This window comes from Tachypleus tridentatus, unplaced genomic scaffold (genome assembly GCF_004210375.1).
Source record: "Tachypleus tridentatus isolate NWPU-2018 unplaced genomic scaffold, ASM421037v1 Hic_cluster_1, whole genome shotgun sequence".
Taxonomy (NCBI): domain Eukaryota; kingdom Metazoa; phylum Arthropoda; class Merostomata; order Xiphosura; family Limulidae; genus Tachypleus; species Tachypleus tridentatus.
Window position 1 is genome coordinate 27,128,928 of NW_027467777.1, and position 24,888 is coordinate 27,153,815.

The 24,888-nt window shown below is 32.6% G+C and overlaps 1 protein-coding gene across 1 annotated transcript; it reads left to right on the forward strand.

Annotated features, from left to right (window-relative positions):
* Positions 1 to 3,538: 3,538 nt before the first annotated feature.
* On the forward strand, positions 3,539 to 24,872 carry LOC143241935 (WASH complex subunit 5-like). Its single transcript, XM_076485249.1, has 6 exons — positions 3,539 to 3,671; positions 7,851 to 7,980; positions 8,612 to 8,708; positions 12,047 to 12,203; positions 24,355 to 24,442; positions 24,571 to 24,872. The coding sequence occupies exons 1-6, from the start codon at positions 3,577 to 3,579 to the stop codon at positions 24,622 to 24,624; spliced, it is 621 nt and encodes a 206-aa protein (XP_076341364.1). The 5' UTR covers positions 3,539 to 3,576; the 3' UTR covers positions 24,625 to 24,872.
* The last annotated feature ends 16 nt before the right edge of the window (positions 24,873 to 24,888 follow it).

The following is a 24,888-nucleotide window of genomic DNA, read 5'->3' on the forward strand; positions in this document are numbered from 1 at the left end:
CGGCTTGCATTATAATACTTATTGTGCACAATAAACTGGTTAAATTGTTATTATTATTATTACAGAAGTTTGTGAAAAGAGTAAGGCTTACATTATAATACTTATTGTGTACAATTAAGTAGTTAAATTATTATTATTATAGAACTTTGTGAAAAGAGCACGGCTTGCATTATAATACTTATTGTGCACAATAAACCAGTTAAATTGTTATTATTATTATTATAGAACTTTGTGGAAAGAGCACGGCTTGCATTATAATACTTATTGTGCACAATAAACCAGTTAAATTGTTATTATTATTATTATAGAACTTTGTGGAAAGAGCACGGCTTGCATTATAATACTTATTGTGCACAATAAACCAGTTAAATTGTTATTATTATTATTATAGAACTTTGTGGAAAGAGCACGGCTTACATTATAATACTTATTGTGCAGAATAAACCAGTTAAATTGTTATTATTATTATTATAGAACTTTGTGGAAAGAGCACGGCTTGCATTATAATACTTATTGTGCACAATAAACCAGTTAAATTGTTATTATTATTATTATAGAACTTTGTGGAAAGAGCACGGCTTGCATTATAATACTTATTGTGCACAATAAACCAGTTAAATTATTTTTATTATAGAATTTTGTGGAAAGAGCAAGGTTTACATAATAATACTTATTGTGCACAATAAACCGGTTAAATTGTTATTATTATTATTATAGACGTTTGTGAAAAGAGCAAGGTTTACATTATAATACTTATTGTGCACAATTAACCAGTTAAATTGTTATTATTATTTTTATTATAGAAGTTTGTGAAAAGAGCACGGCTTACATTATAATACTTATTGTGCACAATAAACCAGTTAAATTGTTATTATTATTATAGAAGTTTGTGAAAAGAGCACGGCTTGCATTATAATACTTATTGTGTACAATAAACCAGTTAAATTGTTATTATTATTATAGAAGTTTGTGAAAAGAGCAAGGCTTACATTATAATACTTATTGTGCACAATAAACCAGTTAAATTGTTATTATTATTATAGAAGTTTGTGAAAAGAGCACGGCTTACATTATAATACTTATTGTGCACAATAAACCAGTTAAATTGTTATTATTATTATTATAGAACTTTGTGGAAAGAGCACGGCTTGCATTATAATACTTATTGTGCACAATAAACCAGTTAAATTGTTATTATTATTATTATAGAAGTTTGTGAAAAGAGTAAGGCTTACATTATAATACTTATTGTGCAAAATTAACCAGTTAAATTATTTTTATTATTATAGAGGTTTGTGAAAAGAGTAAGGCTTACGTTATAATACTTATTGTGCACAATTAACCAGTTAAATTATTTTTATTATAGAATTTTGTGAAAAGAGCACGGCTTGCATTATAATACTTATTGTGCACAATAAACCAGTTAAATTGTTATTATTATTATTATAGAAGTTTGTGAAAAGAGCACGGCTTACATTATAATACTTATTGTGCACAATAAACCAGTTAAATTGTTATTATTATTATTATAGAAGTTTGTGAAAAGAGTAAGGCTTACATTATAATACTTATTGTGCACAATAAACCAGTTAAATTGTTATTATTATTATTATAGAAGTTTGTGAAAAGAGCACGGCTTACATTATAATACTTATTGTGCACAATAAACCAGTTAAATTGTTATTATTATTATTATAGAAGTTTGTGAAAAGAGTAAGGCTTACACTATAATTACTGAAGTGGGTTAGCATAGTGGTGATGAAACCCACTTGAAGTAAAATGTATCTCAAGACTGCTGGTATGGGTATTAAAACGTTTATTAAAATAAGGTTGAAACGTTGTTCTCTACTTTATTTTAATAAAAGTTTTAATACCCTTACCAGCAGTCTTAATGATACATGAGTTAGCATAACTATTCCAGTGATAGTGAAATTTATGGTTCTCACCTTTGTATACTGTTGTTATTTACTTGGTACAAAAATAAACAAAGTTTGAACTGTTTGTAGCACAATTCTAAGTACACAGGAGAAAATAAGCTAGAGTTTGACTAAAAATCTGTAGAGTAAATGAAATAACATTACCAATTTTGAATCATGTTTTTGTGTGCTTCTGTTATAAAATCTGGACCACAAAATATCAGTGTTAACCTAGTGAATAAAACTGATCAAAGTTGTATCTTGAATATGTTAGAAGATATTCTGAAGAAACTGATCAAAATTGTATGTTGAATATGTTGCAAGATATTCTGAAGAAACTGATCAAAGTTGTATCTTGAATATGTTACAAGATATTCTGAAGAAACTGATCAAAGTTGTATCTTGAATATGTTACAAGATATTCTGAAGAAACTGATCAAAGTTGTATCTTGAATATGTTGCAAGATATTCTGAAGAAACTGATCAAAGTTGTATCTTGAATATGTTAGAAGATATTCTGAAGAAACTGATCAAAGTTGTATCTTGAATATGTTAGAAGATATTCTGAAGAAACTGATCAAAGTTGTATCTTGAATATGTTAGAAGATATTCTGAAGAAACTGATCAAAGTTGTATGTTGAATATGTTGCAAGATATTCTGAAGAAACTGATCAAAGTTGTATCTTGAATATGTTGCAAGATATTCTGAAGAAACTGATCAAAGTTGTATCTTGAATATGTTAGAAGATATTCTGAAGAAACTGATCAAAGTTGTATGTTGAATATGTTGCAAGATATTCTGAAGAAACTGATCAAAGTTGTATCTTGAATATGTTAGAAGATATTCTGAAGAAACTGATCAAACTTGTATCTTGAATATGTTGCAAGATATTCTGAAGAAACTGATCAAAGTTGTATCTTGAATATGTTGCAAGATATTCTGAAGAAACTGATCAAAGTTGTATCTTGAATATGTTACAAGATATTCTGAAGAAACTGATCAAAGTTGTATCTTGAATATGTTGCAAGATATTCTGAAGAAACTGATCAAAGTTGTATCTTGAATATGTTGCAAGATATTCTGAAGAAACTGATCAAAGTTGTATCTTGAATATGTTGCAAGATATTCTGAAGAAACTGATCAAAGTTGTATCTTGAATATGTTGCAAGATATTCTGAAGAAACTGATCAAAGTTGTATCTTGAATATGTTGCAAGATATTCTGAAGAAACTGATCAAAGTTGTATCTTGAATATGTTGCAAGATATTCAAAAAAGGGGGAAGTATTAGAGTGAAAAGTTATCTTTAAATGAGTTGTATTTTAGATTAGAAAACAAATCCATGTGTTTTAGATTTAACATGAACTTATGGTGGTTGTCTCTAAAAGAAGAACATTTTGTTACAGTGTAGTAGATGTATGTTGCTTTCTGCTCATGGTGGGCACATTACAGATAACCTTTTGCACAGTTTTTAAGCTTAACAACAAACAAAATAAATACTGCTGTTTGGTTGTCATGAAAATTTTATAAATGCGTTTATTAAGCTTATTTCATGTTTGCCAGCTATTTTAATTACAAATGTTATTCGTTTCATAACAACATAATTTTGGTTTAGATTTTTCTCCATTTGCAACTTTTATTCTGTTCTCCAGGTTGGACAGATGCAGTTGTTGAGAAGGCAAATTAAGTTTGAATTAAACACAACTTGTAAGTTTGACTCCAAACATTTGGCAAGTGCTCTTCAGACCATGAACGAGTAAGTGTTTCTGATTTTTATGAAGTTGAATGATGTAAGTTTGAATTAAACACAAGGTAATTTCAGTTATATAGATCATGAATCAATATTTGTATGTTTTCTTATGTTGTAATTTATTAAAATTATAAGTGATGAACTGATGTTATACAATTAAGCTGAGAAATGTTCCTGTTTCTCTTATAAACAGTGAATAATTGGGTTTCTCATTTTTTATTGCATTTTGTAGCTTGATGAAATAATAGATGATTGACAAGTCAAGCAAACAGTTTTAATACTTTTTTCATTCAGTTGTATAAGTAGAATCTAAAGGTACAAAACATTGCCTATTGTCAGTGTACATGCATTACAAATAATGTTTTAAATATGATGTGTTAAATGACACTCTTAAGTACAGTAAGATACATGGTTTTGGATTTACATACACATTTCACTTATAAACTGTTTTTGAAAGTAGATTCCTACTTTTTCAATAGCTCCCACAGAAAAACTATATAGCATACCAAAATATAACATTAACACTATCACAACAGGTGAGGAACTTTCAGTTTTCAAGTATTTATCTAAATTTCAAATTTTAAGGAAACAACGTAATTCTAACTCATATTTCACTAATTTCTAATTCAAAAATATTCATATTGGTGCATGATAATTTTGTAATGTTTATTTATTGTAATTTGCAAAGACAGATGACAAATATTTCAAACTTGTATTTTTTATGTAGCTCCAAAGTGTCTTGTCTGTAAACATTGCACTTCATTAAACGTTTTAGAACTCTCCTGATCATCCCAGAGTATTGGTTTGTATTTAATAAGAAAGTGTCATCCATTGTGAATAGTATTATCCATTTGTTTTCACTGATTTTACTAGTGTGTGATCTTGGACCCACCCTTTTATGATCTCGCAGCATGCAACTTTAATAACTACTTAAAAAGTTTAGGAAAGGCTTCAGTACAACTGTACAGAGCAGATTATAAACAATTGACATCAATATAGAATGAGAAAGGTTGTCTAAGAGATAATGACCATGTTCCTTTAAAGATAAACAGTGGAACCTGATGGGAAAGTTTAGAGGAACAAACTACAGATCTGAAAGTTTTTACAGTTTCTTTGGATATTCCTGAAAATGTTTTCATGGTAAATTGTTTTTGTTCCAAAACTACAGGTATTTCATTTTATGACAAGACATCAGGTAAACTCAATTAGGTTTAGCAAGGACAGTAGATGACATAAAACATTAAAGTGACTTAAATAATAATGTATTGAATGTAAGTTTACTGTATTTAAACTATACACATAAATAAAATAATATACTCTTGAAAATAAATTCTGTGTATGTTAACTATAAACTAGTCTCTGTAAAAATATTACCTGGCCTGATAATATTTTTATCATGTGAGTTGGAAGGGGTGAAATACCTCAGTAACCCAAGTAAATTGAATATAATATCAACCACAGTGAAACTGACTTAATATATAAAGTGGAAATGTAACTTATCAACAGCAGGAGACACAAAATTAAAATTCTGTGATGTATTTTTACAACAAAATTTTGAGCATTTCATGACTTAAAGAAAAATATGTTGAAAAAGCAAATGATTTGCATCTGTTAAGTTGAAACTAGATACCATAAATTATTTCTTAGTTTCGTTAAATGTTTCTATTGTGACAAGGCAACATTCCAGGTGTAATGGTGAGACTTTTTCTGGCCAGGAGAGAATTAATATAAAATATTAATTTTTAGCTGTAGTAAATTTTATAAGACATACAATAGTGATAAGTCCAAAAGACATCATTAATTTTATAAGAGATACAATAGTGATAAGCCCAAAAGACATCATTAGTTTTATAAGAGATACAATAGTGACAAGCCCAAAAGACATCATTAATTTTACAAGAGATACAATAGTGATAAGCCCAAAAGACATCATTAATTTTATGAGACATACAATAGTGATAAGCCCAAAAGACATCATTCATTTTATAAGAGATACAATTGTGATAAGCCCAAAAGTCAAAAGACATCATTTAGTTTCTCTCTTTTATGCAAATGTTTCATATCTTATCAGGTTTGATTACAACTACCAAGTGCCAGTGAAAAAGCATATTTTTACTCAAACTTTCAACTTTTACCTCTGTAAATGTCTACTGTTTTCATAGCTCTGATTCAAATGGTGCATGAGAGAAAAGAGCACCTTACAACAAAATATGGCATGATTGTACGTGGCTCAACAATAAAGAAAAATATATTTTTGCACAGGAAGTAATGAATTGAAATGTCAATATATAATGTACTTTGATAGGAACAATAAAATTTTTTAACTGATGTATCATCCAGACTAGATTAGAGGAATCATAAACTATTTGAACAGACAATTAAGCCTTTCTCAACAGGCCCCTGTATTTTACAAGACTTTCTAACTGCCATGTAAATAACTTGTAACCATAAAGATGTACATGTTGTAAATTGTTTTAACTCTGAAAATATGTAATGAATGCTCACAAAATATGGCAAGCTTTCAGTGAACATTGTCTTTTGTAGACAAAAGATCAAAAAATTGTCTCCAAGTATACAGAGTCAGAATGTTGACTGATCTGAATGGAAAGTGATTTTCATGTTAAGATTAAAATTACCTTTCTTCATATGAAAAATTTTCAAATTCAATTTTTGTAACTCATAAATATCAAACTTGTTTTTGTCAAATGTCATATTTTTTATGTTACCTCAATAGAGACTGGGATGGTTTGACCTACCTTTCATCACCATAAGAAATCTAAATTTTCAGATTTTTACTTTCTAGAATAACTGCAAAATGTAACACGAAACCACAGTTATTTATTTTAAATAGTTAAAACGTTTAATAGAATGTATCTATTCATATGTACTTTTATTATTATTATTATTATTATCTATTTTTCATTATCTTACCTGACCTAACCTCATAACTTTTTAATTTTTACATTTTAGTTATTTTTATAATAAAGAATACATATGAAAAATAATAATTGTTACCTGGACCATGTTTTTTGTTGACTATCAGTGAAACTCAAACCTACTTTTTATATTTATGGTACTACTACATTACATCTTTTTTTGAATTAAATAATACACCTAATAACATGCAAAATGAAAACGAATATATAACTATCATAATTTTTCTGGGTTTCTAACTGTCATAAGAACCTTAACAAATTTATTAAGCTTGTTGGTGTGATTCCGACAACAATAAATTTGAAATTAATGATGAAATAGACAACTCTCCATACAGAAAACAATGTCACTTCACAGATTAAAGAGTTTGATTTTCTACTGATTATACATAATATAGCATAAAACATCTGAGAAAATTAAAAATTTTCTCTACGTGAAACTAAGCACAGAGAAGCTTAGTTTTGTTACAGAGTGTAATTGTGATGATCACACCATGCCATAAAATTTATCCAGTAAAGATAGTAGGCCCAGAGTCCAGGTCAGTTATAATAATTCTGATGGCCACACCATGTCATCAGATTCATCCAGTAAAGGTAGCAGGCCCAGAGTCCAGGTCAGTTATAATAATTCTGATGGCCACACCATGTCATCAGATTCATCCAGTAAAGGTAGCAGGCCCAGAGTCCAGGTCAGTTATAATAATTGTGATGATCACACCATGTCATCAAATTCATCCAGCAAAGTACCACTTTCCATAGTCCATGTCAGTTATAATAATTGTCATAGCCACACCATGTCATCAAATTTATCCAGTAAATGTAGTAGGCCCAGAGTCCATGTCAGTTATAATAATTGTGACGATCACACCATGTCATCAAATTCATTCAGTAAAGGTAGCAGGCCCAGAGTTCAGGTCAGTCATAATAATTATGATGGTCACACCATGTCATCAAATTCATCTAGTAAAGGTAGCAGGCCCAGAGTTCAGGTCAGTCATAATAATTATGATGGTCACACCATGTCATCAAATTCATCTAGTAAAGGTAGCAGGCCCAGTGTCTATGTCAGTTATAGTAACTGTAATGGCCAAACCATGTCATCAAATTCATGCAGTAAAGTTAGCAAGCCCAGAGTCCATGTCAGTTATAATAATTGTGATGGCCACACCATTTCAACAAATTCGTCCAATAAAGGTAGTATTTCCAAAAAGTTCTAGTTTAATTTTTTTTTATTTTGAGTTGTATATTGCAGGGCTTTGTTAGCTGGTATAGAAGCACACTATAAAGATCCCAGTAAACCTTATCCTAAAGAAGACAATCCTTTGCTGTATGAACTGTCTTGTTACTTAGACTGGGCTGGCATATCAAATCCTCTAGCCAAGGTAATAAGTTTAAATGTTGTTCTTTTATAAACCAAAACCAAGATGTCTGTGTGAACTTACAAACCATAGCCATTAGTCTTTATAAATTTTAAGAATATTGAGTTATGACAAGTTTGTGAATGAGTGGTTGTTTAAAAAAGATAATTTATTTTTTAAATAAAAGAATATAATTTTTAGATAAAATATTTTGTGGTAATAACTCCCAAAGCATTTTGGATCTTCTATTTTATTTAAAATTTACTAAAGGTGACAGTATTGTTTATGGATAGTTGTAATTTAGTAAAATATTGACAGTAAACCTGAAATCTGTTAAATTCAAATATCATCAATCCTTTAAATTTGGAAAAATTAAAATGTAGTAACTCAGTGTGTGGGTAACCATAGTTGTTGAATTCACTGGAAGCAAGTACACTTTATTTTGAATATGTTCTTTCCATATTACAAGACTTTTGTGATTTTAATACAGTAAGATGTCTCTATAACGCATGTATATAAAATTTTAAATATGAGATGAATTACTTTCATAGATGTAAGGAATGCAGTTAATGGACAGGAAAAAAAACCAAACATAAAAACTATAGTAATAAATAAATGGAAATCAAATGTTCATTGGACTTTTTGAATTTTTCAGATTTACATCACACCCAAACCACTACAACACCTTGCTCTTTTTATGTTTCTCTTCACAGTGTCTCTGCTCCCTAAACTAACTTATGTCAAAAGCCTTGGTAAGAACATTTGAAAATTTAAGTACTCCTTTACACAAAACAGCACTTGGATAGAAGCTGTAAAAGTATGTAATTGAAATCTTTGTAAGTTATGTAAGTTGTAATTATTTCTTCTCACATATTTTCTGACAACCTAGGTTGTGATAAAACTGTAATTAACCTTGGAATTCTAGAATTAGCTTTATGAGATGTCTTGGTAAGATCGTGTTTAAAGAGTTGATTGATATCAGCCTAATAATGCTAGGGTTAACTAAATGAAAATGTCATCCATTTTCTATTCATCTTCATCAGCCTGCTACACTAACTAGTCATTAGTGATGACGAGAAAACCCCCATTTTCGTGAAAAATATATATGTAAAAACGGCTAGTTTGGGTTGAGAAAATTTTTATGTAGAGGAGCAAACAATGCTGTAACGTTTTTAACTAGTCATTAGTTTGTTCTCTGTTCATCTTCATCAAGCTACTACACTAACTTGTCATAAGTTTGTTCTGTGTTCATCTTCATCAAGCTGCTACACTAACTTGTCATAAGTTTGTTCTCTGTTCATCTTCATCAAGCTACTACACTAATTAATCATTGTCTTGCTCTCTGTTCATCTTCATCAAGCTGCTACACTAACTTGTCATAAGTTTGTTCTGTGTTCATCTTCATCAAGCTGCTACACTAACTTGTTGTTGGTTTGCTCTCTCTTCATCTTCAACAAGCTACTACACTAATTAATCATTGGTTTACTCTCTGTTCATATCCATCAAGCTGCTACACTAATTGATCATTAGTTTGTTCTATGTTCAGCTTCATCAAGCTACTGCACTAACTTGTCATTAGTTTGCTCTCTCTTCATCTTCAACAAGCTACTACACTAATTAATCATTGGTTTACTCTCTGTTCATATCCATCAAGCTGCTACACTAACTTGTCATTAGTTTGTTCTCTGTTAATCTTCATCAAGCTGCTACACTAATTGATCATTAGTTTGTTCTCTGTTCATCTTCATCAAGCTACTACACTACTCGTCATTAGTTTGTTCTCTGTTCATCTTCATCAGGCTACTACACTAACTTGCCATTGTTTGCTCTGTTCATCTTCATCAAGCTGCTTCACTAACTTGTCATTTGTTTGCTCTCTATTCATCTTCATCAAGCTGCTACACTAACTTGTCATTAGTTTGTTCTGTGTTCATCTTCATCAAGCTGCTACACTAACTTGTCATAAGTTTGTTCTCTGTTCATCTTCATCAAGCTACTACACTAATTAATCATTGTCTTGCTCTCTGTTCATCTTCATCAAGCTGCTACACTAACTTGTCATAAGTTTGTTCTGTGTTCATCTTCATCAAGCTGCTACACTAACTTGTTGTTGGTTTGCTCTCTCTTCATCTTCAACAAGCTACTACACTAATTAGTCATTAGTTTGTTCTGTGTTCATCTTCATCAAGCTGCTACACTAACTTGTCATAAGTTTGTTCTCTGTTCATCTTCATCAAGCTACTACACTAATTAATCATTGTCTTGCTCTCTGTTCATCTTCATCAAGCTGCTACACTAACTTGTCATAAGTTTGTTCTGTGTTCATCTTCATCAAGCTGCTACACTAACTTGTCATTAGTTTGCTCTCTCTTCATCTTCAACAAGCTACTACACTAATTAATCATTGGTTTACTCTCTGTTCATATCCATCAAGCTGCTACACTAACTTGTCATTAGTTTGTTCTCTGTTAATCTTCATCAAGCTGCTACACTAATTGATCATTAGTTTGTTCTCTGTTCATCTTCATCAAGCTACTACACTACTCGTCATTAGTTTGTTCTCTGTTCATCTTCATCAGGCTACTACACTAACTTGCCATTGTTTGCTCTGTTCATCTTCATCAAGCTGCTTCACTAACTTGTCATTCGTTTGCTCTCTATTCATCTTCATCAAGCTGCTACACTAACTTGTCATTAGTTTGTTCTCTATTCATCTTTATCAAGCTGCTACACTAACTTGTCATTAGTTTGTTCTGTGTTCATCTTCATCAAGCTGCTACACTAATTGATCATTGTCGTTTGCTCTCTGTTCATCTTCATCAAGCTGCTACACTAACTAGTCATTAGTTTGTTCTCTGTTCATCTTCATCAAGCTGCTACACTAACTTGTCATTAGTTTGTTCTGTGTTCATCTTCATCAAGCTGCTACACTAACTTGTCATTGGTTTGTTCTGTGTTCATCTTCATCAAGCTGCTACACTAACTTGTCATTAGTTTGTTCTGTGTTCATCTTCATCAAGCTGCTACACTAATTGATCATTGTCGTGCTCTCTGTTCATCTTCATCAAGCTGCTACACTAACTTGTCATTAGTTTGTTCTGTGTTCATCTTCATCAAGCTGCTACACTAACTTGTCATTGGTTTGTTCTGTGTTCATCTTCATCAAGCTGCTACACTAACTTGTCATTAGTTTGTTCTGTGTTCATCTTCATCAAGCTGCTACACTAACTTGTCATTAGTTTGTTCTGTGTTCATCTTCATCAAGCTGCTACATTAATTGATCATTGTCGTGCTCTCTGTTCATCTTCATCAAGCTGCTACACTAACTTGTCATTAGTTTGTTCTGTGTTCATCTTCATCAAGCTGCTACACTAACTTGTCATTAGTTTGTTCTGTGTTCATCTTCATCAAGCTGCTACACTAACTTGTCATTAGTTTGTTCTGTGTTCATCTTCATCAAGCTGCTACACTAACTTGTCATTGGTTTGCTCTCTGTTCATCTTCAACAAGCTACTACACTAATTGATCATTGGTTTGCTCTCTGTTGTTCTTTATCAAGCTGCTACACTAACTTGTCATAAGTTTGTTCTCTGTTCATCTTCATCAAGCTGCTACACTAACTTGTCATAAGTTTGTTCTCTGTTCATCTTCATCAAGCTGCTACACTAACTTGTCATAAGTTTGTTCTCTGTTCATCTTCATCAAGCTGCTACACTAACTTGTCATAAGTTTGTTCTCTGTTCATCTTCATCAAGCTACTACACTAATTGATCATTGTCTTGCTCTCTGTTCATCTTCATCAAGCTACTACATTAATTGATCATTGGTTTGCTCTCTGTTCATCTTCATTAAGCTACTACACTAACTTGTCATTAGTTTGTTCATCTTTATCAAGCTCCTCAACTAATTGATCATTGGTTTGTTCTCTATTCATGTCCATCAAGCCACAACACTTACTGGTTGTTAGTTTGTTCTATACTTGCTTACGGACGGAGGTACATTTTATTTGAAATATCTTCTATTTCAAATATATGAATGTATGTAAGTAATTTACTGTTGTAAGTGTATTTATTCTATATTTTTATCTTAGGAGGACTGGTTAGTAGGAAAGGAGTAGAACCAGTTGATGGATTCCCTTTTGTTATTGGCACGCTTACTTTCCTTCGTCAATTTCATCAAGATAACACTGAAAAGTACTTGACCTACATCGGTCAGTGGGTTAAATCAGTCGTGGAGTCTAATACAGGGTATGTTGATTTGACTAAATTTAATTATGACAAAATAAGTTAATTTGGTAGGCTGGTGATGTGTCAGTTTAACAACGTGACTCAGAATTTCAATATACATTTAATAGCATATTCGTTTTATTCAGTGTTTCAAAATAATTATTGTGATTATTACCTTTTGAATAAACACATAACTAAAAATATATACCTAGTAATGAGCTTAGTTAATTAAATATGTTCAAAATATATTATTTGTAGTTATCATAATACTTAGCTTACTGTGGTGTCTTTGGATATTTCCACGTTTATCAGTTTTATTCTTATCAGGTATCTTTTGTGTTCCAAGGAGAGGATAAATTTACTAATTCCTCATGTATCTTTTGTGTTCCAAGGAGAGGATAAATTTACTAATTCCACATGTATCTTTTGTGTTCCAAGGAGAGGATAAATTTCCTCATGATTCAAATAAAAATCTAACCTAAGAATGGAACTTTTCTTCACATGTTAAGCTCATTACAAAAAATTGTTTTTGTGAAGTGTCTATTGTTACATAAAATGAGCCATTCTAGTTTTCTTACCAGATGACTTGTGTTCAGTACAAGTCACACTGCTTTCTTGCCAAGTGACTTTATATGTGCTCAATATTATCACTGTAAATTATTTTAAACTCTCTTTGTATGTTATGTGCTCAGTGTGACCCACACTACATTTTTGTCAAATTACTTCATATGCCCAGTATGACCCACACTACCTTCTTGTCAAATTATTTCATGTGTTCAATATGACCCACACTACATTTTTGTCAAATTATTTCATGTGTTCAATATGACCCACACTACATTTTTGTCAAATTACTTCATATGCCCAGTATGACCCACACTACCTTCTTGTCAAATTATTTCATTTGTCCAGTATGACCCACACTACATTGTTGTCAAATTACTTCATTTGTCCAGTATGACCCACACTACATTGTTGTCAAATTACTTCATTTGTCCAGTATGACTTACACTACATTCTTGTCAGATTACTTCATTTGTCCAGTATGACCCACACTACATTTTTGTCAAATTACTTCATATGCCCAGTATGACCCACACTACATTCTTGTCAAATTACTTCATATGCCCAGTATGACGCCCTACATTCTTGTCAAATTACTTCATTTGTCCAGTATGATCCACACTACATTCTTGTCAAATTACTCCATTTGACCAGTATGACCCACACTACATTCTTGTCAAATTACTTCATATGCCCAGTATGACCCACACTACATTCTTGTCAAATTACTTCATTTGTCCAGTATGACTCACACTACATTCTTGTCAAATTACTCCATTTGTCCAGTATGACCCACACTACATTCTTGTCAAATTACTCCATTTGTCCAGTATGACCCACACTACATTCTTGTCAAATTACTTCATTTGTCCAGTATGACCCACACTACATTCTTGTCAAATTACTTCATTTGTCCAGTATGACCCACACTACATTCTTGTCAAATTACTTCATTTGTCCAGTATGACCCACACTACATTCTTGTCAAATTACTTCATTTGTCCAGTATGACCCACACTACATTCTTGTCAAATTACTTCATTTGTCCAGTATGACCCACACTACATTCTTGTCAAATTACTTCATTTGTCCAGTATGACCCACACTACATTCTTGTCAAATTGATTAATTTGTCCAGCAGGATCCATACTACATTTTTGTTAAATGACTTCATATGCCCAGTATGGCACACACTACATTCTTGTTAAATTACTTCATATGCCCAGTATGGCACACCGTAGATTCTTGTCAAATTACTTCATTTGTCCAGTATGACCCACACTACATTGTTGTCAAATTACTTCATTTGTCCAGTATGACCCACACTACATTGTTGTCAAATTACTTCATTTGTCCAGTATGACTTACACTACATTCTTGTCAGATTACTTCATTTGTCCAGTATGACCCACACTACATTCTTGTCAAATTACTTCATATGCCCAGTATGACACCCTACATTCTTGTCAAATTACTTCATTTGTCCAGTATGATCCACACTACATTGTTGTCAAATTACTTCATTTGTCCAGTATGACCCACACTACATTCTTGTCAAATTACTTCATTTGTCCAGTATGACCCACACTACATTCTTGTCAAATTACTTCATTTGTCCAGTATGACCCACACTACATTCTTGTCAAATTACTTCATTTGTCCAGTATGATTACACTACATTCTTGTCAAATTACTTCATTTGTCCAGTATGACCCACACTACATTCTTGTCAAATTATTTCATGTGTTCAATATGACCCACACTACATTCTTGTCAAATTACTTCATATGCCCAGTATGACCCACACTACATTCTTGTCAAATTGCTTCATTTGTCCAGCAGGATCCATACTACATTTTTGTTAAATGACTTCATATGCCCAGTATGGCACACAGTACGTTCTTGTTAAATTACTTCATATGCCCAGTATGGCACACTGTAGATTCTTGTCAAATAATTTCATATGCCTGGTATGACCCAGACTACCTTCTTGACAAAATTAGTTTCAGTTTACTTCCATGTTCTTTCTTATCTAATTATTATGATAAACATTTAAAATAATAATAGAAGACAAAGCAGGAAAAGGAAGTTTAACAAAAGTTGTACTGCAGACCACCATTAACTATACATGACATTTATTTCTGGTTCTTATGTCCTAATAGGCAAAGTCAAGTTAAATATGCTAGTTGTTACAGACAGAAAAGGTATGATGTATTACAATCCTTCCATAGAGAACCTGGTAGTGGGCCCAATGTAGCCTTTCAACATTTATATTGATAAGGAAACTCTGTATATTATTATATTGTCCTTGAATAGGAAGACATTCCTTAGTCAAAACGACTTCCCACAGCTGATCAGACAAGTAGTGTGGTGATGCTGCTTTGTCCCAGAACCCACAATGAAATATAGCAGTTAGTCAATTGTACAAGTGAAATCAAACCTTTATTTCACACAAGTAGTGTGGTGATGCTGCTTTGTATTGTATTTCACAATAAGAATCAGGCTAAACCATATTTAACAATTAACATCCTGGCATTAAGTTTTCTGTTCAATTTGAGAATAATTTCAAACTTTCATTTCCAAACACTGCAGTTCAGCATAATGGTTCCTGGTTAAATACTGTCATAAAACAGACATTTACATTTTTATAATAATTATGAAAGTTTTATACCTTATAAATGTTTCAATGACTTGAACATATAAAAGTTACTCTGAACATGAATTATTAAACATTAGCAAACTTCTTGAAATGAAAGGTTTTTCTTCTTACATTTACTGAATAAAATGTTAAACAAGTACTAATGTAACAAAATAATAATTCAGTATTCAATATCTCCCTATCTAGGAGTAAATCCTTATTAGGGAGGTTTACAGTTGGGATAATTCAGTATTCAATATCTACCACTCCCTATCTAGGGAGTAAATCCTTATTAGGGAGGTTTACAGTTGGGATAATTCAGTATTCAATATCTTCCACTCTTTCCCTATCTAGGAGTAAATCCTTATTAGGGAGGTTTGCAGTTGGGATAATTCAGTATTCAATATCTACCACTCTTTCCCTATCTAGGGAGTAAATCCTTATTAGGGAGGTTTACAGTTGGGATAATTCAGTATTCAATATCTACCACTCTTTCCCTATCTAGGGAGTAAATCCTTATTAGGGAAGTTTACAGTTGGGATAATTCAGTATTCAATATCTCCCTATCTAGGGAGTAAATCCTTATTAGGGAAGTTTACAGTTGGGATAATTCAGTATTCAATATCTCCCTATCTAGGGAGTAAATCCTATTAGGGAAGTTTACAGTTGGGATAATTCAGTATTCAATATCTCCCTATCTAGGGAGTAAATCCTTATTAGGGAAGTTTACAGTTGGGATAATTCAGTATTCAATATCTCCCTATCTAGGGAGTAAATCCTTATTAGGAGGTTTACAGTTGGGATAATTCAGTATTCAATATCTCCCTATCTAGGAGTAAATCCTTATTAGGGAGGTTTACAGTTGGGATAATTCAGTATTCAATATCTCCCTATCTAGGAGTAAATCCTTATTAGGGAGGTTTACAGTTGGGATAATTCAGTATTCAATATCTCCTATCTAGGGAGTAAATCCTTATTAGGAGGTTTACAGTTGGGATAATTCAGTATTCAATATCTCCCTATCTAGGGAGTAAATCCTTATTAGGGAAGTTTACAGTTGGGATAATTCAGTATTCAATATCTACCACTCTTTCCCTATCTAGGGAGTAAATCCTTATTAGGGAAGTTTACAGTTGGGATAATTCAGTATTCAATATCTCCTATCTAGGGGTAAATCCTTATTAGGGAAGTTTACAGTTGGGATAATTCAGTATTCAATATCTCCTATCTAGGGAGTAAATCCTTATTAGGGAGGTTTACAGTTGGGATAATTCAGTATTCAATATCTCCTATCTAGGAGTAAATCCTTATTAGGGAGGTTTACAGTTGGGATAATTCAGTATTCAATATCTACCACTCTTTCCCTATCTAGGGAGTAAATCCTTATTAGGGAAGTTTACAGTTGGGATAATTCAGTATTCAATATCTCCCTATCTAGGGAGTAAATCCTTATTAGGGAAGTTTACAGTTGGGATAATTCAGTATTCAATATCTCCCTATCTAGGAGTAAATCCTTATTAGGGAAGTTTACAGTTGGGATAATTCAGTATTCAATATCTCCTATCTAGGGAGTAAATCCTTATTAGGGAGGTTTACAGTTGGGATAATTCAGTATTCAATATCTCCCCATCTAGGAGTAAATCCTTATTAGGAGGTTTACAGTTGGGATAATTCAGTATTCCAATATCTCCCTATCTAGGAGTAAATCCTTATTAGGGAGGTTTACAGTTGGGATAATTCAGTATTCAATATCTCCCATATCTGGGGAGTAAATCCTTATTAGGGAAGTTTACAGTTGGGATAATTCGGTATTCAATATCTACCACTCTTTCCCTATCTAGGAGTAAATCCTTATTAGGGAAGTTTACAGTTGGGATAATTCAGTATTCAATATCTCCTATCTAGGGAGTAAATCCTTATTAGGGAGGTTTACAGTTGGGATAATTCAGTATTCAATATCTCCTATCTAGGGAGTAAATCCTTATTAGGGAGGTTTACAGTTGGGATAATTCAGTATTCAATATCTCCCTATCTAGGGAGTAAATCCTTATTAGGGAGGTTTACAGTTGGGATAATTCAGTATTCAATATCTCCCTATCTAGGGAGTAAATCCTTATTAGGGAGGTTTACAGTTGGGATAATTCAGTATTCAATATCTCCTATCTGGGAGTAAATCCTTATTAGGGAAGTTTACAGTTGGGATAATTCAGTATTCAATATCTCCTATCTAGGGTAAATCCTTATTAGGAAGTTTACAGTTGGGATAATTCAGTATTCAATATCTCCCTATCTAGGGAGTAAATCCTTATTAGGGAAGTTTACAGTTGGGATAATTCAGTATTCAATATCTCCCTATCTAGGGAGTAAATCCTTATTAGGGAGGTTTACAGTTGGGATAATTCAGTATTCAATATCTTCCACTCTTTCCCTATCTAGGGAGTAAATCCTTATTAGGGAGGTTTGCAGTTGGGATACTTCAGTATTCAATATCTACCACTCTTTCCCTATCTAGGGAGTAAATCCTTATTAGGGAGGTTTACAGTTGGGATAATTCAGTATTCAATATCTACCACTCTTTCCCTATCTAGGGAGTAAATCCTTATTAGGGAAGTTTACAGTTGGGATAATTCAGTATTCAATATCTCCCTATCTAGGGAGTAAATCCTTATTAGGGAAGTTTACAGTTGGGATAATTCAGGTATTCAATATCTCCCTATCTGAGGAGTAAATCCTTATTAGGAAGTTTACAGTTGGGATAATTCAGTATTCCAATATCTCCCTATCTAGGAGTAAATCCTTATTAGGGAAGTTTACAGTTGGGATAATTCAGTATTCAATATCTCCTATCTAGGGAGTAAATCCTTATTAGGGAGGTTTACAGTTGGGATAATTCAGTATTCAATATCTCCCTATCTAGGGAGTAAATCCTTATTAGGGAGGTTTACAGTTGGGATAATTCAGTATTCAATATCTCCCTATCTAGGGAGTAAATCCTTATTAGGGAGGTTTACAGTTGGGATAATTCAGTATTCAATATCTCCTATCTAGGGTAAATCCTTATTAGGGAGGTTTACAGTTGGGATAATTCAGTATTCAATATCTCCCTATCTAGGAGTAAATCCTTATTAGGAAGTTTACAGTTGGGATAATTCAGTATTCAATATCTACCACTCTTTCCTATCTAGGGGTAAATCCTTATTAGGAAGTTTACAGTTGGGATAATTCGGTATTCAATATCTCCCTATCTAGGGAGTAAATCCTTATTAGGAAGTTTACAGTTGGGATAATTCAGTATTCAATATCTCCCTATCTAGGAGTAAATCCTTATTAGGAAGTTTACAGTTGGGATAATTCAGTATTCAATATCTCCTATCAGGAGTAAATCCTTATTAGGAAGTTTACAGTTGGGATAATTCGGTATTCAATATCTCCCTATCTAGGAGTAAATCCTTATTAGGGAGGTTTACAGTTGGGATAATTCAGTATTCAATATCTCCCTATCTAGGAGTAAATCCTTATTAGGGAGGTTTACAGTTGGGATAATTCAGTATTCAATATCTCCTATCTGGGGAGTAAATCCTTATTAGGAGGTTTACAGTTGGGATAATTCAGTATTCAATATCTCCTATCTGGGAGTAAATCCTTATTAGGGAGGTTTACAGTTGGGATAATTCAGTATTCAATATCTCCCTATCTAGGGAGTAAATCCTTATTAGGGAAGTTTACAGTTGGGATAATTCAGTATTCAATATCTACCACTCTTTCCCTATCTAGGGAGTAAATCCTTATTAGGAAGTTTACAGTTGGGATAATTCAGTATTCAATATCTCCTATCTGGGAGTAAATCCTTATTAGGGAAGTTTACAGTTGGGATAATTCAGTATTCAATATCTCCCTATCTAGGGAGTAAATCCTTATTAGGGAGGTTTACAGTTGGGATAATTCAGTATTCAATATCTCCCTATCTAGGGAGTAAATCCTTATTAGGGAGGTTTACAGTTGGGATAATTCAGTATTCAATATCTCCCTATCTAGGGAGTAAATCCTTATTAGGGAGGTTTACAGTTGGGATAATTCAGTATTCAATATCTACCACTCTTTCCCTATCTAGGGAGTAAATCCTTATTAGGGAAGTTTACAGTTGGGATAATTCGGTATTCAATATCTCCTATCTAGGGGTAAATCCTTATTAGGGAAGTTTACAGTTGGGATAATTCAGTATTCAATATCTCCTATCTGGGAGTAAATCCTTATTAGGGAAGTTTACAGTTGGGATAATTCAGTATTCAATATCTCCTATCTAGGAGTAAATCCTTATTAGGGAGGTTTACAGTTGGGATAATTCAGTATTCAATATCTCCCTATCTAGGGAGTAAATCCTTATTAGGGAGGTTTACAGTTGGGATAATTCAGTATTCAATATCTCCCTATCTAGGGAGTAAATCCTTATTAGGGAGGTTTACAGTTGGGATAATTCGGTATTCAATATCTCCTATCTAGGAGTAAATCCTTATTAGGAAGTTTACAGTTGGGATAATTCAGTATTCAATATCTACCACTCTTTCCCTATCTAGGGAGTAAATCCTTATTGGGAAGTTTACGGTTGGGATAATTCAGTATTCAATATCTCCTATCTGGGAGTAAATCCTTATTAGGGAGGTTTACAGTTGGGATAATTCGGTATTCAATATCTCCTATCTAGGGAGTAAATCCTTATTAGGGAGGTTTACAGTTGGGATAATTCAGTATTCAATATCTCCCTATCTAGGAGTAAATCCTTATTAGGGAGGTTTACAGTTGGGATAATTCGGTATTCAATATCTCCTATCTAGGAGTAAATCCTTATTAGGGAGGTTTACAATTGGGATAATTCAGTATTCAATATCTCCTATCTAGGAATGTAAATCCTTATTAGGGAGTTTACAGTTGGGATAATTCAGTATTCAATATCTCCTATCTAGGAGTAAATCCTTATTAGGGAAGTTTACAGTTGGGATAATTCAGTATTCAATATCTTCCACTCTTTCCCTATCTAGGGAGTAAATCCTTATTAGGGAGGTTTGCAGTTGGGATACTTCAGTATTCAATATCTACCACTCTTTCCTATCTGAGGGTAAATCCTTATTAGGGAGGTTTACAGTTGGGATAATTCAGTATTCAATATCTACCACTCTTTCCCTATCTAGGGAGTAAATCCTTATTAGGGAAGTTTACAGTTGGGATAATTCAGTATTCAATATCTCCCTATCTAGGGAGTAAATCCTTATTAGGGAAGTTTACAGTTGGGATAATTCGGTATTCAATATCTCCTATCTAGGGAGTAAATCCTTATTAGGGAGTTTACAGTTGGGATAATTCAGTATTCAATATCTCCTATCTGGGGAGTAAATCCTTATTAGGGAAGTTTACAGTTGGGATAATTCAGTATTCAATATCTCCCTATCTGGGAGTAAATCCTTATTAGGGAGGTTTACAGTTGGGATAATTCAGTATTCAATATCTCCCTATCTAGGGAGTAAATCCTTATTAGGGAGGTTTACAGTTGGGATAATTCAGTATTCAATATCTCCCTATCTAGGGAGTAAATCCTTATTAGGGAGGTTTACAGTTGGGATAATTCAGTATTCAATATCTCCCTATCTAGGGAGTAAATCCTTATTAGGGAGGTTTACAGTTGGGATAATTCAGTATTCAATATCTCCCTATCTAGGAGTAAATCCTTATTAGGAGTTTACAGTTGGGATAATTCAGTATTCAATATCTCCACTCTTTTCCTATCTAGGAGTAAATCCTTATTAGGAAGTTTACAGTTGGGATAATTCAGTATTCAATATCTCCTATCTAGGGAGTAAATCCTTATTAGGGAAGTTTACAGTTGGGATAATTCGGTATTCAATATCTCCTATCTAGGAGTAAATCCTTATTAGGGAGGTTTACAGTTGGGATAATTCGGTATTCAATATCTCCTATCTAGGGAGTAAATCCTTATTAGGGAGGTTTACAGTTGGGATAATTCAGTATTCAATATCTCCTATCTAGGAGTAAATCCTTATTAGGGAGGTTTACAGTTGGGATAATTCAGTATTCAATATCTACCACTCTTTCCCTATCTAGGGAGTAAATCCTTATTAGGGAAGTTTACAGTTGGGATAATTCAGTATTCAATATCTCCCTATCTAGGGAGTAAATCCTTATTAGGGAAGTTTACAGTTGGGATAATTCAGTATTCAATATCTCCTATCTAGGGAGTAAATCCTTATTAGGGAAGTTTACAGTTGGGATAATTCGGTATTCAATATCTCCTATCTAGGAGTAAATCCTTATTAGGGAGGTTTACAGTTGGGATAATTCAGTATTCAATATCTCCCTATCTAGGAGTAAATCCTTATTAGGGAGGTTTACAGTTGGGATAATTCAGTATTCAATATCTCCCTATCTGGGGAGTAAATCCTTATTAGGGAGGTTTACAGTTGGGATAATTCAGTATTCAATATCTCCCTATCTAGGAGTAAATCCTTATTAGGGAAGTTTACAGTTGGGATAATTCAGTATTCAATATCTACCACTTTCCTATCTGGGAGTAAATCCTTATTAGGGAAGTTTACAGTTGGGATAATTCGGTATTCAATATCTCCTATCTAGGGAGTAAATCCTTATTAGGGAGGTTTACAGTTGGGATAATTCAGTATTCAATATCTCCTATCTAGGGGAGTAAATCCTTATTAGGGGAGGTTTACAGTTGGGATAATTCAGTATTCAATATCTCCTATCTAGGGAGTAAATCCTTATTAGGAGGTTTACAGTTGGGATAATTCAGTATTCAATATCTCCCTATCTAGGAGTAAATCCTTATTAGGGAGGTTTACAGTTGGGATAATTCAGTATTCAATATCTCCTATCTGGGAGTAAATCCTTATTAGGGAAGTTTACAGTTGGGATAATTCGGTATTCAATATCTCCCTATCTGGGAGTAAATCCTTATTAGGGAAGTTTACAGTTGGGATAATTCAGTATTCAATATCTCCTATCTAGGAGTAAATCCTTATTAGGGAAGTTTACAGTTGGGATAATTCAGTATTCAATATCTCCTATCTAGGAGTAAATCCTTATTAGGGAGGTTTACAGTTGGGATAATTCAGTATTCAATATCTCCTATCTAGGAGTAAATCCTTATTAGGGAGGTTTACAGTTGGGATAATTCAGTATTCAATATCTCCCTATCTAGGGAGTAAATCCTTATTAGGGAGGTTTACAGTTGGGATAATTCAGTATTCAATATCTCCCTATCTAGGGAGTAAATCCTTATTAGGGAGTTTACAGTTGGGATAATTCAGTATTCAATATCTCCTATCTAGGGAGTAAATCCTTATTAGGGAAGTTTACAGTTGGGATAATTCAGTATTCAATATCTCCCTATCTAGGGAGTAAATCCTTATTAGGGAAGTTTACAGTTGGGATAATTCAGTATTCAATATCTCCCTATCTAGGGAGTAAATCCTTATTAGGGAAGTTTACAGTTGGGATAATTCAGTATTCAATATCTCCCTATCTAGGAGTAAATCCTTATTAGGAAGTTTACAGTTGGGATAATTCAGTATTCAATATCTCCTATCTAGGAGTAAATCCTTATTAGGGAAGTTTACAGTTGGGATAATTCAGTATTCAATATCTCCCTATCTAGGGAGTAAATCCTTATTAGGGAGGTTTACAGTTGGGATAATTCAGTATTCAATATCTCCCTATCTAGGGAGTAAATCCTTATTAGGGAGGTTTACAGTTGGGAAATTATTTGATAAGACTTATCTTCAATGCACCTTGTAATTTTCTGATTAGTTCCGTTTGACCAGGAAACTCCTTACAGAAGAATAAAACACAGGAATCTTTAATTATCAATTAGTTTACACAGAATGTTCCAAAAAATAAGTTGAACAACTTTCTTATTAAGATAGCAACAAAACATCTTCTGAAGGCTTGTAAGTTTTGTTATTTATTATTATTTATGAATATATTTTAAGGCAGATTTCCAAACTACCCTTATTTTGATAAAAATTACAGCTCTTGAGAAGTTGCCCCAATTTTACCCCTTTGGACTTTTTAACACAAAAATATATAAGAGAGAAAGAAAGGGATTTTAAATACCTTTGTATCCAAGATGCTGTCATATCTATTCCTACAGATGTGTTGAAAAACATGATCTCACAGTTAGGTTGATAATAGCTAACGATGAAAGAATTTTAACACTCCTACGAAAAGTGGGGCCTAATAGGCCCCAGAGCAACTTGAAAGGTTATTAATATTAGGCTAATAATTTTGTATTTAAATGAAATTGACATTTAAATCCATTAATGAATGGATTAACGAGATTCCCACTGTCCCTATCTACTATCTAGCGAAACCACAGCCAGGGGAACGGGCTTGGAGAAATCAGGACTAGAAACGTCTTTTCGTAGGAGTGTTAAACATATATTAATTAAATGAAATAGAACTTCCACACTTTCAGAACATATTTTGTTTCAAACTTTTTGTTATATCAAACAATACAAATGTTACTCAACTTTATTGGGCTCACTACCAGATGTATTTGGCAAGAAATTATAGGATGTCATGTCTTCCATTTGTAACAACTCGTGTTGTGACTTACTATGGAATGTAACTGGAAGTATAGAGAATTTCAGATTCTATTAAAAACACATTATGGTTTCAAATAGCTCCTTAAACCTTATATAAATATCACAGAAAAACTCTTGTGAATATATTTGTATATAGCTTTTCCTACTTCTATGTAAATATCTGTACACTGTTACTTATCAAATGACAAAAACCACAATAAAATTTAGTTTAGTTACTTGGGAAAGATATCAAATTATTTTATTTTTATTATATTTCAATAAGCTTGAGAGCAGGTTCTAGATTCAATTTGTTTTATAGTGCTGTCATTCATTATAAAGTTTAGAAGTTGTTTTCTTACAGATCAGGTCGTGGTGATGTTCATGTGGACGTGGTCAGTTGCTTAGCATTTTTAGAGGAACTTAAAGAATTTGGAGAGATTCCCCTCAAGGTGTGTTTTACACTTTCAAAGCTTCCTTTCTTTATCTTATTGTGTGATATAATTCATGGTCATATTTTCTTTCCTAGGTTTTTAAAAATAATATACAGTGTTTGGTAAATTTGTTGTTCTTTTCTCAGACTATTACAAACTACGTTCCCCACTACCTGGTAGAAGAATTCCGTAGATTGTGAAGGAGAGTGGAGGTTTGACACTAAGATTGACAGAAAATAATGTAAAAATTTTAATGTATATACTAAACAGCATCACGTGAACTTCTAAGAAAGTGTCAAATTCATCTTCAGAGTTTTGTACTCGACTGTAAACTTGTCTAGATGTTTGTACCCTTTACTAATCATTAAAAGTTTACTTTCTACAGCCAGTCAGTAACTTTTACTAATTATTGGTCGAATGATTTAATAAACAGATAAAAGGGTGGAAAGCTGTTTCTTTATTAA